Here is a 16,919-nt window from a genome sequence, read left to right on the forward strand (position 1 = left end):
CGCGCTATCGGCCTTGGATCGGCCTATCTAGTGTAAACGCGCTTTCGCACATAAATAACGTGTCACATCTGGCCCTTCGGTTTTCTGGCGTCTTAGCGACCGAGCGATTTCTAGATGGCGACCTTGCTCGCCTGCAGCCCGGCCTCCCCGGGAGCTTGCAGGGTCCGAGGCGCACTGGAGAAGAAGGAGGGGTGAGGAGAGGCGACGGGCGGGGGGGTCCCCGATCTACAGCTAGGAAAGGACTCGGAGGAGAGGAAAGCAGCTCTCTCTTTGAAGGGTCGGGCCGGGGCAAACTCGCAGCACCCCCCATCCGCCCTCCCCCTGCCCCCAGCCGGCCGTGTGGCCGCTGAAAGAGCCATCGAAGCCGAGAGTGTTTGCGCTCGTCCCCAATTTATTGCCGCGACCATATGGCCAATATTTTGACCCACGTCAGTCGGGCGAGGAAAACAAACAGAGCGCGCGGCGCGGGGGAGCGGCCGGGGTGGGGGTGGGTGGGGTGGAGGGTCGGGGCGGCCGCAGGAGCCCGAGACCGCGCGCTGGGCCCCCCGCACACCGCCCGAGCCGCCGCCGCCGCCGCCTCTCGCCCGCCGCCGGGTTCCCGCCGCCGCGCAGCCGCGCTCCAGGTGAGCCTCGCGGGCGCGCGCCGCCAGCCCCTACTCCCGGGAAGGGGTGCAAAGGGGCGATCCGGGCACGCGGAGGCTCCGGGGGGCTGCGACGGAGCCAGGCGCAGCCCCCCACGATTTCGGGCGCGCACCTTCGGCACCTCGCGCCCCGCTCCCGGCGCGCGCGCCCGCAGCATCCACGGGCCAGAACGCGCTCCAGAGCGGGGCCGCCGGCGGGTCCCCAGACCCGGGGTTCGGGAGCTGCGTGGATTCCTCCACCACCAGCCGGTGCGGGTGTCCAAGGGCTCCACCCAGGCGCGCCTCGGGACTCCACGGAGACGCAAGCAGCAGGTGGGCACCCGCCGCGGGCGGCGTCTCCCGTCCTCCCCAGAGTCCGCGGATCCTGGGGGCAGCGTGGGGAGCACTCGGGAGGAGGGATCGCTCCCTCCCGTCGCGCCCCAAGATGGGCAAACTTTTACCTGCCACCGCGCACTTTCCTTCCAGGCGTCAGGAGAGCGGGGCGGGGGTGCAGGGCAGGTGCGGACAGCCCCGAGCGGGCCCGCGAGCGCGCGGACCTGCAGGCCCCGCCCGGGAGGGCGCGCAATGGGGGAGGGGCGCTGCAGGCAGTGGGGGTTCGGGGAGGTGGAGGACTAGATAAAGACGAGCCCTGAAACGCGGCCGGGGCTGTGGCGGCGGCGGCTCCGGGACTAGGCGGCACTGAGGGGCGCGCCCCGCTCCCCGCCTGCCCCCTCCCTGCCGCTCGCTGCGAGGCTCCCCGGAAGGGTCCGCCTTAGCACTCAACCCTGCGGGTAAGGCTCCCTCTGTGCGCCGGTGGTGAGGGGGATGTCGCGAGGGTGGGGGCAGGAACCCAAGTCCCGATGAGAATCTGGAGGTGGGAGGGGGACAACGCGGGGTTCTGCTACCCTAGCGGAGTTGGACCACCAGGTTGGGACCGCGGTGAGAAAGGAGGGTAATCAGCGGGGAATCGGGGGCGACGAGGACTCGGGATGGGGCCCCAGTAGTCGTGGTGGGAGAACGGACTCTCTGGGGAGGCAACAGCACCCGGGACTGATGGGGGCCGCAGGTTCCCGGACCATCTCCGGCGCTGGACAGTTCTCATTTGCGTCGGTAGAGATCGCCAAAGGATCAGGAATAAACCTCGGCGGGTGTGCTGAAGTCCCAGGTCTCCGAGGGGCACCCCCTCTGCTCCAGCCTCTGTCCCGCCTCCTCCGCGACCCTCTGGGGGCTCTGCGCCCAAGCTGCGAAGAGCAGGGCGACCCTCTGGGTGTCCCTTGCTCTTTCTCCACTTCGGTGGCGCTTTACGTCTGCAGGAGGCTGTGACTCTGGTGATCAGATTGGCAAATTGCAGAAACCAGCGCGCGATCCCACAGTCACCCCTTTTTCTCGGTCGGGGGGCCTGCGCGGTCAGTCCCCAATCCCGCAGGCCGGGCCCTCGGGAGCGCAAACACAGAGCTGGCGACGTCTCCATTTGCTGTTCGTTCGCCCGCCCGGCATGAAAAGCCGAATGCTACTAACCCGTTGGGAGGGGTCGTGCTTTTCCCTCCCCCACCCCCGTAGTCTTGGGGTAATGATTGCGTCACGTGTTAAGAAGTAAATTCAGATTAGAAAGTGCTTTCAGCCCCGCATTTCCAGGAGAAATCCAAACCTCCGGCGTTGGAATCGCCCTAATCGGGGTGGGGAAGGTCGGGCTTGACTGGAAGAACGTTCCTGAAGGCAGCGCTGATGATGTGTAATCTCATTGTAACATATTTAATCATTAGAGCGGCGCGAACGAATAAAGAAGAGGCGTTCGCCTGAGGGGACGTGGCGCTCAGGTCCCCAATAAACCGGTGACAATGGATTGGCCGAGACAGGCTTATTGGGCCCGAGGGCGGGCTTTCTAGAGACGCAATTTTTTAAAAGAAAATATTGGAGGAAAGCCGGTTCCATTTTGTCTCCCGCCCCGAGATATATTTCGAATTCAGTTTAACATCCATGAAAGTTAAACGGCTTTTCTTGCCTTTTATTTTTTATTGGATGCATTTTCAAAGATCTCATTAAAGTGCATTTATCAAAGTCCTAACATACGTCTCGGGGTCTTAAACCCACACAATGAGACTGATTAATAGAAAAAGAAATCCTAATTTCTATTACATTTTTTGCCCTTGGGAGAGATCTGCCTTTTGGGGGTGACAGATAATTGGGAAAGTATTGTGGATGGGGAGCTCCTGGTTGTTGGACCTGGTGTCTGGGCCTACAAGTCTCTTGCCCAACACGCTTATTGACTCTGGAGAACTGTCTGTCTAGCAGGCTAGCAGGCACCTGCTCATTCTTCTGAGTCAGCACGGTATTGAGTAAAGAAAAAAAATTCATTATAGGCCCACGGTGAACTCAGATTTCTTTTTCCAGTCATTCTCCTCTACTCTGTGGTCCTGCTGCCCAATAGTTTTAAGTTTCCCATGCTAGATTGTGGACTCAGTTGTGGTCAGATCTCCTTGAAGCTGTGCACTGGGGGGGGGGGTGGCTTGAGACCACCCCAGGCTGTGGGGATTTGCCCTGGGAGCTCTGAAAACTCATTGGCAAGGAAAAGTCCCTCCTTTGGGTAGGGACTTCTTTGAGCCAGGACTCTAGAGTTGACACCCCTGCTTTCCCCTCCCCACCCCACCCCCAAGTCTAAACCACCAGCCAGACTGAGCTTCCTAAAGGAGAGCATCCTTTTTCACCATCGTTGGTCCTAAGAGTGGGTGGCATTTTCTGCCTCCATTAATTGTGGTGCCAGGCTTTGAGTCTCCAACCCCACTCCTTGTTCCTCCCTAACCTTTGTGTCTGTGCTGCTGGTCCTGGCAGCAGCAGACGGTGCATTGTACTTGGTTTCTGGGAGAGAAAGAAGTCAAACACCTGCACCTTGGCACTAAGCAGACAATAAACTAGTCCACTTGCAGGTTGTTATCTGAGACAGCAGAGGGAGAGACAAACTGAGAGCGCAGCTACATATCATACTGGGAAAGTTTCTTTTCTACCTTTTGTCATGCAAAAAATATAGAAAGAAATGAAGTCTATACAAATAAGTGTTGTCAAATAAAGGGAAAGAAAGACCATGTATTTTGACTGAGTTTTTGCGGGTGTGGAAGACTAAAGGTGCTGCCGGGAACTATGGAAGAGTTGGGTTCCTCAGGCCATTTCTTTAGAAATGAGCCCCAGGCGTTCACACCAGGATTTGTTGTGCCCCAAGTAATTCGTGCAAGAGTGAGCAGAGTGTCCCTGGGAGCCAGAGGTGCTGTATGGCACCTCTAATGCCCATCTCATAGGCAGGCACCCCCAGGAAGGCCCCCAAACCTGAGAGATGTAAAATCCTCTCACTTCCCCCAAAGTTCCTTCCTGGTGCCAGGAGCTGGTTGAGAACTCGCCCCTCCCCCAGCAGAGGGCCTAAAGCCCTAGAGCCGTCGGGGGGTAGTGGAGATTGAGGCCGGGAAGCAGCGGTTGCGGGTCGCCCCCTGTCTCAAGAGCTCCGAAAAGGCGCTCGTGTTTGAGCTACCTGGGAAAGTAAACAGGTAAACACTGGGCCGGCTTGGAGGGCCACTTGTCCTGGAGTGGGGCCACTTAGCCTGTGTACATTTCGCCTCCCCTCCTGGGCCTCCGGCGATTGTTCCCCTGCCTCGCCGCCCTCTCCAGCGGCTGCACTTCAATTCTCCGGAACCCGGGAGGCCCAGACTGAGTGGCCCGAGCAGTCTCCCAATGGAGATTCCCCCTGGCCGCCAGAAACGACACTCCTCATCCTCGTTCCCTGCATCTCCCTCCCAGGCCGGTGCCTCTTTTTTGTGCAGTAGGAGGACGTTGCTATATATAAAGTTAGATTGAGCTTGGAAAGGCACCTGCGGACTCGTGGCTGAAAAACAAAGATTCGGACAGAGGGCCCGTGATTCCAGCAGGGTTACTGGGTGGTTAGTGATCTGCATCCAACTTCCAGCACTTGATCCCCAAGTTTGCAGGAGAACAAGGAGAACACAGCAGCAGCAGTGACTGAGCCCAAGCTCCCTGTCCACGTGTGAGGAAAACAGCACCACATCCTCTCCTGGCTGCAAAAGGGATCGGGAAAGAATGACCCAGGAGGAGACTAGAGATGAGCTAAGGCAAATTTAGAGGTGGGTATAAGAAGATGTTGATCCATTCAGGGCTGACAAGGAGAAGCTGCCTCTGGTGAGGGACTTGGACCCTGCAGGCCTAGAGGGTGAGAAGGACCTGCCCAGCAAGAGATCCTGAGCTTCCAAAACCAGGCAGTGTGCAATTCCTCAGCAATTCTTCCTGGGGAGTCCTCAGAATACAGTCACCTGTTTAATTTGTGTGTAAAAATGCATTTAGTGCCTGGTGTATAAGTACATGCACAGCACATACATACACACACAGAGAGAGAAACACACGCGCGCGCACGCACACACACACACACGCACACACACACACACACACACACACACACATTCTCTCTCTCTCTTACAGGAAATTGGGGAAACCACAGAACAAGGTTTGGGTGCCCGATTTGGTCCCGGCTGGCTGCCAGCTGGTCCCGCGCCTGCCTCCGGGTAGCCACTAGCCACTCCTGGGGGACTTGCATTTTATGATCTTCCTCTAACAAGCAGAGTTTCTCCCCTTCAATTACGGGCCTCCCAGCGGTCTCCCTGTGCCTTTTCAATTGCAAATGTCAGTGCTTTGGATGCGGGCGCGGGAACTCCGCTGGCAAGAAACCCGAAAGGCAAATGAACTCCTTGGTCTCTGGAGAACAACTCGGAGCCCCATAGAGCTGCTTCCACAGGCTGCAGAGAGCAGCTCTGAAGACAAGGATGAGATCTGCTCTGTCCTGGCCTAGTCCCGGGGCCTGAAAAAGGGAAAAGTCGGTACCAGCTGGGGGCGGGGGGGGGGAACAGAGTCCCATCCCAAGTGGTGTCCTTGTGGGCAAGTGAAGTGTCACCCTATGAAGTAGACAGACTTAAAGGGGCTCTACAACCCGGGGCTTGGAAGGACTTGGAAGGAGGTTGGCCTGGCTGAACAGGTCCCAGGTCTCCCCTTTTCAGCATAATTGTCAGCATCCAGTCCCCAGGAGTAATACCCAGGAGCCTAGGTCCCTTAGGAGCCCAGCTCTCTTGAGTGCTCTGCCCACTCAGCAGTTGGGTCATTGAATGCTGAGGCCATTGGCTTGGGAGAAAGGATGGAAGAGGGACAGAGAACTGGGAACTGAATGGAACTTGGTGGTTCCAAGGTAAGAAGTGAGCAATCTGTGGGGGCTGTCTAGAAGAAGCACTAACCCCCCCCCCCGAAAAAAATAAAGCGATGTCTCTAGAAGCCGTGCAAGAAAGAACAAGGTCCTTCCTGCCAAATGACCCCTTTCTGCTGAATCTGAGAATTGGCTTGGCTCCAGCAGACTTGTTTCTGGCAGGTCCCCATTGCGGGAGCTCCCAGTCTCCAAGAGAGACACCCCTCTCCTCACACACACTTGAGGGAAACGAGGAGGAGCCACACAAGTCTCTTTGCTGCAAGGCTTGGGTTGGGGAACTTTTTCTGGCTGCTTATTTACTTAGGCACCAAGTAACAATGGCTGTGACAGGCCTACTGGCTGCCTGCATACACATCCCCAACACTGGGCCTCCCCCACTCCTGGAAAACCAACGTGCCTGCTCCTAGGCCAGTGCAGGGCAGAGAGCTCCCACGTGAGGGGGGGCAAGGGGTGGAAGCGAGACAAGACTGAAGAGAAGGGGGAACACCACGCAAAGTAATGGGTTCGAGGAACACGATTCAAACCAGTTTCTAATTCTCGCCGTGTTGGGGGGCGGAGGGTGAGGAAGGGGGGGGAGAAGAAAGAAAAAAAAAGGATGAGAAAAAGAGGAATGAGGAGCGTCGACATGAAGGGGTTTCCTTAATATTGTGGACGGATTCAGAAATGAATGAAGAGATAGTCCATTGAAAAGGGTTGAATGCCATGACAACTAGGAACAACCTTAGATTTATTCCAAACAGTTAGGACACATTGAAAGAGAGCGTCAATCATGCATTATTTCACCACTGAAATAAATGCAAAAACCGAGCCCGGACAAAGGCTTCCAACGGGAGCGGGACATTTGTCTACATTTCGCTCATTGTCCGCAGCTTAGCAATCGGTTTGTATTTGTGTTTGCCCGGGTCCGACCACCCAGGACGCGCCGGCAAGGGGGCTTGCTCTAACCTGGGCCATTGTCACCCACGTCACATACTGGGGCCAAGGCAGTGCAGGCGTGGAGAAAGCTGCCGGGCGGTTCGCGGAGAGGAGCTCCGGGCCCAGCGCGGGAGACCCGGGGGCCTGGTGTCGGGACGCTGTGCGCTGAAGCGCTAAAATACTAGGGAGACTAAATCTGCACCCCCTAAGAGAACCCCTTCTCTCCCCACCCCACCCCCTGCTGACTCTTCCGGGCCAAGAAGCATCAGGTGTAGCAAATTCCCCTTCGCCCAAAGCGCCCAAAGCAACACACTGCAAGGAGCGGCGACTAGTGCAACGAAAATTTTTCCGCCCCAGCGCCCCAAACGCTGTGCTGACCCCCACCCTAAGAACATTCAATCCCGGGGCTGGCGAGAGGTTGGGAATTTTATGGTAATCTAAGGCCGACGCGTCCTCAGAAAGCAGCTCCTAGAAGTTCAAGCAGAGACGCGACCCCAGGGCTCGCACTGGACAGATATTTGCAGGGCCATCGGCGTGTCGCCCATTCGCCCACCCAAAGCTTTCGGGGTCGAGGTGCGCACCCAGATTAGAGACAGAGCCCCACCCCACCCCCAGCCCCGTCTCTCTTCCACTCCGCCACCGCACTACTGCCCGGGGCTGCAAGAGGAGACGGGAGGGTGAGGTGGGGGGCGGCAGGGGTTCCCTGGCGCCCTTACCTCCACCTAAGCCCCGCAGCCCGGGGAGCCCCGCGGCGATCTACCGGGTCGGAACCCAACTTAGACCTCGCTCCCCTCCCGTCCTCTCGCCTCTCAGCCGCCCAAGACGAGCCAAGTGAGCAGCGCTGTCCACTTCGGCCGCCGGGAACTGGGCCTGGGGGTGGGCCCCCGGGGAGGCGGGGTGAGGAAATAAATAAGTATTTAGCAAATAATGGGGGCGGGAGAGGGGCTGCCAGCGCTCGGGGTGGCTCCCGCAGACGGCGGGGCGAGCCGATCCCTCTCCTGGGTGTCGGGCTCTCAGGGCGTTAACTAGAATCAATTACTTGCCTTGTCATTTCTAGTCCTCATCCTTAAGCCTCAACCAAAATATTGACCTAGGAGGCTTACAAAAGTTGGGCTCTTGCCATTTGAACCGGATCTTGTTTAGGGAACCACCAGCCGCGGGAAGGGGCGATTTCCGCGGCTCGGCCTTCACACCGCCTTTTTCCAAGGGCGCCGCGAAATCGCCAATTTTCCTGCGAGCTGGGGGGCGAGTGCGCCGGGGGGGGGAGGGGTGAGCCGCAGGAAGAAGAGAGGTTGGAAGCGGTGAACGTGAAGGATTGTTTCTTTTTCCTTTTTCTTCTTCCTCCCGGGTTCCAGTTTGGGTTTTTCTCTCCTCTTCCCCGGCTTTTATTTATCTATTTATTTAGCTATTGAAAGATGCTACCCGTGAAAACAGCCCTTTCAAGTGCGTGAACTCGTGAGCGACGCGGTAGTCCTTTGTATGTAAATACTGGGTGGGAAAAAGAAAAAAAAAGAGCCGGGCCCCGTCCTTGCAATTAATTGACACATTACACCTCTCATCTTGCTTTAGAGGGCCGCTGGCTGGAAGCGCGGAGCTCCCCAAAACCCACAATTTCACATCTGCAAACACTGTCTTCATCCACTTGACTCCCAAGACCCGCCCACACGTGTCCAACCTTTGCGTTTTAATGTCTCCCCCCCTTTTTTTTCCACCCTTTTCTCGTTCCCATTCTTGCGTCCCCTCCCTCTCTCCCTCTCTCTCTCTCTTCCCTCCCTCTTCCCCCCTGCAAGCCCCCCGCCCCCCCCAGGTTCGTGAGTGGAGCCCAGCCTTATATGGACTGATCGCTCGGGCAATGGCCCATTTTTTCCTCGCCACCAGCCGCCACCGCGCGCCCTGCGGCCGCCGGAGCCCGAGCTGACGCCGCCTTGGCACCGCTCCTGGAGTTGCCGAGTTCAACTCGGCCCGGCTCCACGCGTGCTGGCAGAGGCGGGCTGGGGACCGCGTGGGCCCTTTTTCTCCCCTTCCCCACAATTTCTGCTACCCTACCTTCTTTTTTCCTTTTTTTTCCCCCCTCCCCAAAATCGATAATTATCTTCATCATTAAAGCCCCTAGCGACCCCTCCCCCCAGCCCTCCCCTCCCTCCCCAGGCCTCCCCGCCCCCATCGGGGAGCGCCGCGAACTGACCCCAAGTGAAGCTACAACTTTGCGGCGCCCTTCGCGGGGTCCCGAGCCATGTCGCTGACCAACACAAAGACGGGGTTTTCGGTCAAGGACATCTTGGACCTGCCTGACACCAACGACGAGGAGGGCTCGGTGACCGAAGGGCCGGAGGATGAAAGCGAGGGAGCCGAGCCGGCCAAGAGGGCCGGGCCGCTGGGGCCGGGCGCCCTGGACGCGGTGCCGAACCTGCCCCTCAAGAGCCCCTTCTACGACAGCAGCGACAACCCCTACACGCGCTGGCTGGCCAGCACCGAGGGCCTCCAGTACTCCCGTGAGTAGCGACCCTGGGTTGCCGGGGCGGCCCGGCCGTTCGGTCCAGCCAGGGCTGAGTGATGGGAGGGTGGGCAGGAGGGGAAGGGCCCTGCGCCCCGAGAATGAGCTCCCAGCGAGCGCCCGGCCTCTTGCCTCTCCTCCAGCACGCCAACTCCTGGAAAAACCAATGACAGGTCTCGGGTATATTTTTTTTTTACTTTATTTTTTATCTCATTTCCCAGCGCCAGAAATGAGAAGAAAGGGGAAGGGGGGAGAAATACCTCGGAGAGTGACTGATGACCACCGGGACTTAGGGCTCTGGCCGGATTATCCCCTCGCCCCCCTTCTCCGCTGCCACCGCCAGAGGAACTGGCCTGCGGCGCCAAGAGCGAACCAGCTTGCCTGGGGTCCTGGGAGCGGGTGGGGGAGGCTCCGGGGGCGCGGGTATAAATAGCTCCTCACCCTGCCCCCCCGCAAGATCATAGAGGACGCTTTGTGCGTGGCGCAGGGTGTCGCGAAAGTCCGAGGACAACATGCGAAAAGCCCCCAAAAAACCTGCCTTAAATGGCCGCGCCGATCAATGCCGGGATTGTGGCTTTTTTCTCTTAAAAATCTACCCACGTCTTTCCGGAGAGGAAACTGCTTAAGGGGGCCGGAGCCCTTAGCCCGCGACGAGGGTCCCCGCGCGCCACTCCCCCAAACTCGCACCCACGCGGTGCGAACTCCCCGGAAACTCGGCTCCGGGAGTCCCCCAAGCGCTCCGGCGGCTGGCCGGCTCCTCCACCCCTGCCATACCCCCGGGGGTGGCCGCCGGCGTGAGGCGAGGCGCAAGGTCAGTCGCTGGGGACGGAGCCATGGCGCGGGGTCGAGCCCGGCCGGACCGTCGCCCGCCCGCCCGCCCGCAGGCTTCTTTCTAACTCGCCTCTCTCTTCTCCCAGTGCACGGGCTAGCGGCCAGCGCGGCGCCCCAGGACTCCAGCGCCAAGTCCCCGGAGCCGTCGGCCGACGAGTCCCCAGACAACGACAAGGAGACCCCGGGCGGCGGGGGAGACGCGGGCAAGAAGCGCAAGCGGCGCGTGCTCTTCTCCAAGGCGCAGACCTACGAGCTGGAGCGGCGCTTTCGGCAGCAGCGGTATCTGTCGGCGCCCGAGCGCGAGCACCTGGCCAGCCTCATCCGCCTCACGCCCACGCAGGTCAAGATCTGGTTCCAGAACCACCGCTACAAGATGAAGCGCGCGCGGGCCGAGAAAGGTATGGAGGTGACGCCCCTGCCCTCGCCGCGCCGCGTGGCCGTGCCCGTGTTGGTGAGGGACGGCAAACCGTGCCACGCGCTCAAAGCCCAGGACCTGGCCGCCGCCACCTTCCAGGCCGGCCTCCCCTTTTCGGCCTACAGCGCACAGTCTCTGCAGCACATGCAGTACAACGCCCAGTACAGCTCGGCCAGCAACCCCCAGTACCCCACAGCGCACCCCTTGGTGCAGGCCCAGCAATGGACTTGGTGAGCACCGCCTCTCTCTCCGTGCGAGACTCGCGGGCCCCGGCGGAGGAGAGCAGGACTCGGCCCCGGTGGTGGTAGTTCTGGTCCTTCTTATTATTTTTTTATGTTTATTATTCTAATTAATTATTGCGGAGGCCCCCTCTTGGAGCGGCGGGTTGCACCGGGCCAGCCCTCTTCCTCTCTTCTGCGAACCTTAGCGGGGGCTGAACTCCAAGCTGGGTTTAGCGAATGTTTGGCTCAGCTCCTCGGCTTCTTGGCTACTCCTTGGCCGGACCCAGTCGTGCCAGTACTCACGCCCTCACCTGAAAAAATAAAAAGAGAGAGAGGAAAGAGACCACCCTCTACCACCACCACCATCACCACCACCTTCCGCGTTTGTGAATTTTGTAAACTATGTTTGTGTGAGTAGCGATGTTGTCTTCTTTTAAAGCAGTGGAGAACACTTTAAAAATAGAGGATTTTTCTCCCTTTTTTTTATATATAAGAAATGCAAACTATTTATGGCCATGTAAACGTCCCGAGAGCCGGTTGGCAGAGTTGGCTTTTTCGGTGTAAATATTGGTGGTCAATGCTCCCAGGATGACCTTGAGGGAGGCCCCGGAACTCCTGGGAATGTCCCCCCCCCCCGTCCTTCGTGGTTTGTTTTGGTTTGTTACTTCTGTTCCGTCGCTCTTGCTTTCTTTCTTCCCTTTTCTGCCACTCTTTCTTTTTTGTTCTTTGCTAAATTGTGTTCAGTGCAAACATTTCTGAAATATGAGCCAGGAGAAATGAGTAGGCGAGAAGCCCACCCCCAGCCTAGTGCCCCCCTGAGCCACGGTCCTGAGCCATGGAACTTGGCGCTCCGCAGTTCGGCGCCGTTCCCGAAGAGTTTTCCTTTTTTTAAAAAAAAAAAATAATAAAGAAGAATTTTAATAAAAATCCTGTGTTTCAAAAAACCCAGCCCAGCCCTCCCGTTTGTCTTACTTTGTCGCCCTGCGCCGGTCCTGAGGCCTCGGATCACTGAGCTAGGCCAAGGCCGTTTGCCGAGCCCTCAGGACGTCTCAACGGGACCGGGAAGTGGCGTTGAGGGTCCCGGCAGGGAGGGCCCGGCTCGGCGCCTCGGATCCTGGGCCTACGAGAAAACTCTTAGCCATGGGAGTTTGGGGTCGCCTGGCCTCTCCTTGGGCTCCCACACACTGTGAATACCTGGCGGGCCGCTTTGGGGGCTTTAGAGAAAAGTGACTTATCAACAAGCCACAACGAGGTGTGCGGGACCCCTTCGGCCCTTGAAGCTGCTGAAGGCGCCGCACTCGAGGACTTGCGTTTTATGGCATTGGATTTGTTGGCCTCGCACGGAGCAGTGGGGCAGGGATGAGCCTGGGAGGCTATTTTCGCGCTCCCAGACCACAAATCTGCAGGCCAGGCGTCTGAGGGAGGTTTCGGGGCGCTGGAGTGGTGGAGGAGACCCTGGGGATTGAGTGGGGCGCAGGGAACGGAGTGGGCACTGCAGCTTCTTTTTGCTTGGCTTTTTGGGCCAGGGACAGTGGGGTGCTGTGCGAAGGGCTCTCTCCCTCCTCCACCCACCCCTTTCCTCCTGGCCTTCCTAAGGGGTCCGGAGCCTCGCCCTCCTCTTAGCGTTTGGGCTTCACGGTCCTCTAGGCCTGATCTCTGGCTTGAGGATGAGCAAATTGCTTGCTAGACAAGCGAACAAGGAGGAGAGGTCGGTTTCGGGCCCAGCCTTCAGGGCACCGGAAAGGAAGAATGGGGAACAGGCTGGGAGCAAATAGCTTGGGAGTGGAGGTCTGGGGGCGAGGAGTGCGGCCTAGTAGGGATATGGACTCCCTCCGGCCTTGCAGCTGGGAGCCCCAGGCGGTAGGCAGCGCCTTCTCCGGCCTACGGGTAGGAAGATGGGAAGGAAGATGGGAGGTGCCCGTGCCTTTCTCTGCACTCTCCGATTTCCGAAAATAACCGTGGCCTTGGGCTCAGTGTCTCGAGGGCTCTCGAGACTCCCTAGGATGGAAAGTTGGGCCCTTCGGAAACTGCGACTCAGATTCCCAAACTCCCCACGCATCTGGGGCTGCGGGGAGACGGGGGTGTGGTGGGGGCCAGCGAGTAGGCAGAGCGAAAGGAGCGCGGTCCCAGCTGACGTCCCGCTCCCTAGTTGCTGATCAGATTTAATTCAATATCTAAAGTAAACATGATTATCCGTGTGACCAAATCTACGCGTCAATAGCTCTTAGCGCCACACGCCCTGGGACGTGATTACACGTTATTCCCCCCGTTGCGCATCCGCCCCCGGATAATTGAGGGCGCGGGTGTCTTCCTAATAGCCTTCTAAATGTCCTCTCCTATCTCCAGACCCATCCGGGCTTTCCTAAATGCTGTGGTCTGCCTTTGTTCCCCACACTGACTTGAGAACGTTGGGGGATTGGTTTCTTGTTTGCAGAGAGCAGAATAGGAGAACCTCACAAACACATCACCATCACTACCATCCCCCTCATTTGTAGCTCTCTCCTTGAGCATCCTACATCCCACATCTCACTTTCTGGTAATCTCTGAACCCTTGGGCAGTGGAGGCAAGCCTCTGGTCTCTCAGAGTGCAGTTGTCCCCACGGCCCCAAGACCCTGTTGCTTCTGACAGTTGCAAACCCCAGGGCTTCAGACGGCCGAAAGTCACCCGGAGCCGCCCAGGTTCAAGTGTGTAAGGAGCAGATTCTCACAGGCGTCCTCGGGGTGCCTCGGGCGAAGGCCGAACCCCGAGGCCTGCCGGTGCGCGCGGACTCAGCCTGGGGCAGGGAAGTGGGCTGGCCGCCAGCCGGTCGGTGCTCGGGTCCCCACGGAGTCCATCAAAGCGCCCGCCCAGCCCTGTGCGACCCTAACCCCAGCACCCTGGGAGCGCCGCTGGCGTCGAGTCCGTGTGGGTAGAGTCTATCTTCGCCCAATCTACAGCGGGTCGCACAAAACCGCACAATGGGCGTACTGGGAGCCGGGATGTTAGAGGCGTGCATTTTAAAAAGGGCAGAGAAAGGAGCGCGGGGACTGCGGGGCCGAGGGAGAAGGGCCGCCCGCCCCGCCCCGGCCTCCCCCTGCAGCCGCACCATTCAGCGCGCTTATCGCCGCAGTGAATCCCGGAGTCAGGCAGAAGTCTCCTTGGGGTTTTGTTGGGCCTGTCACTGGGTCCCTTTGTCATCCGCGGGCTCCATGCTGGATTCCATATGGCCAGCTGGGCCGAGGGAGCGCGAGGAGGGACCCGCACAAAACCCAAATTGTGTCCGGCTTTCAAACCCCGTATTGTTGTCTGTGAAAAGAAGACGCATTACAAATTCGAGCTATATCTATTGGGGAGGAGGTTGGAGGAGGGGAAAAAGCCACCCCTGTCTTTGATGGCTTCAGAGGGCGCCTGCCCTGCCTGGGCCCCGTGACACAGAGAACTGCATCGCCCTCTGTCTCTGTCTCTTCTACCAAAGACTGGCCAGGCGCTGGGCTCAGGCCTGTGAACTCTGCGCCGTCTGGACTTCTTGTGCGTGCTCTGTGGGCTTGGGTGGATTGGCGAGTCGCAGAGGACAGCCAGGCCTCTCTCCCCGCGCTTCCAGGCCCCTCAGTTTGTACTGGGCCCAGAATGAAACCCGAAGTGTCCAGAGCCTGGGTGACTCTTCCACTTCGGCTGGCGAAGCGGCTTCAGATGGAAGGCGCGTCCCCTCGTTTGCGCACCCCACGTTGCCCGAGGTCTCAGAGCACTGGACGGTTTCCTCCGCACTGCGGAAAAAGCTCCCAAAGGCGCATGAGCCTCTGAGCCCGGGCCCCACTCCTGGGCTGGAACTGGTTGGGTTTTACTGGCACCTTTCCTCGCCTGTTATCCACACCCTGACAGTTCCCACTGGCTCAAGGGTATCTCTAGGATCTTCCAGGACAGAAAACAAGTTCGGAAATTCTTTCCACCAGTCCCCTGCCCCTTCTTGGCCCAGGTTGAAGGAGCTAGAGATAATTCTCCGGTCTCAGTGCCCCCTGCATTGCTTAGCTCTGAAATGCCAGGCACCGGGAGACCTCCTCGCACAGACTTAATAGGTTTCACCTCAGCTAAGTAGAGTCAGCCCAAGGCAGTCAGAGTGCTAGCAGTCAGAGATCAGTATGTCTTCCCATAGCAGAGCCCAAAATTTCATGAGTATCTCCCACAAACAAAAACTTAAAATGTGCTAAAGAAAAAGGCTTCATTGTATGCACTGGTGATAAAAAAAAAAAAAAGCGCACACACGTGTCCTCCTGGGTAAAGTGGGTTCAGCCTATGCTCAAGGCAGCCAATCTGCTCCCCCCTTTCCTGTTAGCAACAGTGTCACGTTGGCAGAATCAGAGACATTGGTAGGACAGGCTCCGTCCCACCAAGGGCAATAAACTTCCTACCTATTGACTGTTGGGCTTAGCTGAGACCTGGTGTGGATTTTTCAAGCCTTTTCAAGAGCCTGGTCATTGAAAAGCTAATCCAATATTTACTGAGCATAAGGACAGTTTTCAGATGTATTTATTAGACTCACTACTAAGTGACTACTTGGGTTGAAGACAAAGGCTAGGGGCAGAAGCACTGGGGCACTAAAGTGCTCCCGAATTGGGGTATCCTGGTATCCTGGCCCAGAACCAGGAAACCGGCTGAGTACTGCGAGGTGCTCTGGTGCTTAAGTGGCGTGTGGATTAGATATTGTGCTGGTCGGTATTTCAGGAAATATGTACTTGTGGCTTCCTGAGAGGCCAGGCGCAATGACACTCTAAACTGTGTCGATATATCATCTTTTATCCGGATCTGCAAATAAACCCCTGATCCCCCAGCGCATTAGAGCCGTCGCTATCTCTCCAAGGAAGCGATCTGAGTTTTATTGCTTTCACCAACACACACGCGCTCACACACACACACACACACACACACACACACACACACACACACACGCACGCACGCACGCACGCACGCACACACTCCCATCTCCCACCCTGTTTGATTTTTTTAAAGGCCATAATTTCCTCCCCTCCCCACCCCCGCTCCCGGGACATCATTATTAATCAAGCGAATAGGCCTCGGCGCCGCCCCGCGAGCAAGCGGGGAAATGCAAGTCCGTGGACCCCGGGCCGCCACACCCCGCCCGCAAACTGCCTGGCGCGCGGCGGCGGCCACCAGAAGGCGCTGGCTCTCCGCGCTGCAGGGGATCCGGCGCGCACTTAAGGGGGCGTCCAGGGAACCCCACAGCGCTTCTTCGGCTGAGCTATCGGGTCGGCGAAGGTGCGGGGTAGCTCCAAGTCCGACACTGAGAACGCGAGAAGAGTCCGCCTTACGCTCGGCTTGCAATGCAGGTTGCCTGGGAAATGACACCAGCACAGGCAATGCCCCTCTCGGCCTGTCCCCAAGGGCTACTTCTGGCTCCTGACCCCGCTTCCATCACACAGGCCCGGGAGCAAAGCTGTCCTCGATGCCAGGCTCGCCGGCCTCGTATAGGAGTCGAGGTTGCTCTGCAGCCAAAGAACCCTGAGGCCTCCAGGATTCTGTTTTAGCTGCAGGGAGAAAGGGGTGTTGACTAGCAACGAGAGACCCCTCACCATCACCACCCCAACTTCTTGAGTCTGAGCTCCAGCCACACCTTTTTACCCATTCTCTCAATTCGGGTGCCCCACTCGCTCCCCGGAAACTCGAGCACCTGGAGCCCTTCTCACACCAGCAAGCAGGGTGCTGGTGCGTCCTGACCACGGGGAGAGACTCATAGGAGGACTTTGGGCTTCAGGGCTTGGATTCTGGGTTCAGGAAACAGAAAATCTCCTATCCTACTCCACCCTGGGCAGGAGAGATAGTATAGCGGGTAGGGCGCTTGCCTTGCACGCAGCCGACAAGGGTTCGATCCTCAGTATTCCATGTAGTCACTATTCCCCATCATCCTTCCAGGAGTGATTCCTGAATGCAGTCAAAAAAGGAAGAAAGGAGGGAGGGAGGGAATCTCCTCGTTTTCCAGCTTAGAACAGCTGTGTCACCTCGACTGGCGTCAGGGCACCCATGCGTAGAAAAGGCCCCACTCGCAGAAGATGCCAACATCAAACTTTTTAAAGCTTTACCCCTGACACCTTTCTGAGAGGTCAGAGGTCTGAGTCTTGGGAGTGAAATTGTTCGATCAATTCTTTGCTCCCACAACCCCCAGAGAGTCTGCAGTTCTCATGT

General features: G+C 58.1%; 1 protein-coding gene across 1 annotated transcript; it reads left to right on the forward strand.

The window, feature by feature from the left end:
* Positions 1-8,933: 8,933 nt before the first annotated feature.
* NKX2-2 (NK2 homeobox 2) lies at positions 8,934-11,065 on the forward strand. The gene is made up of 2 exons (XM_049774360.1): positions 8,934-9,275; positions 10,195-11,065. The coding sequence occupies exons 1-2, from the start codon at positions 9,017-9,019 to the stop codon at positions 10,755-10,757; spliced, it is 822 nt and encodes a 273-aa protein (XP_049630317.1). The 5' UTR covers positions 8,934-9,016; the 3' UTR covers positions 10,758-11,065.
* Positions 11,066-16,919: the final 5,854 nt, after the last annotated feature.

The sequence above is a fragment of the Suncus etruscus genome, chromosome 6 (genome assembly GCF_024139225.1).
Source record: "Suncus etruscus isolate mSunEtr1 chromosome 6, mSunEtr1.pri.cur, whole genome shotgun sequence".
Lineage (NCBI taxonomy): Eukaryota > Metazoa > Chordata > Mammalia > Eulipotyphla > Soricidae > Suncus > Suncus etruscus.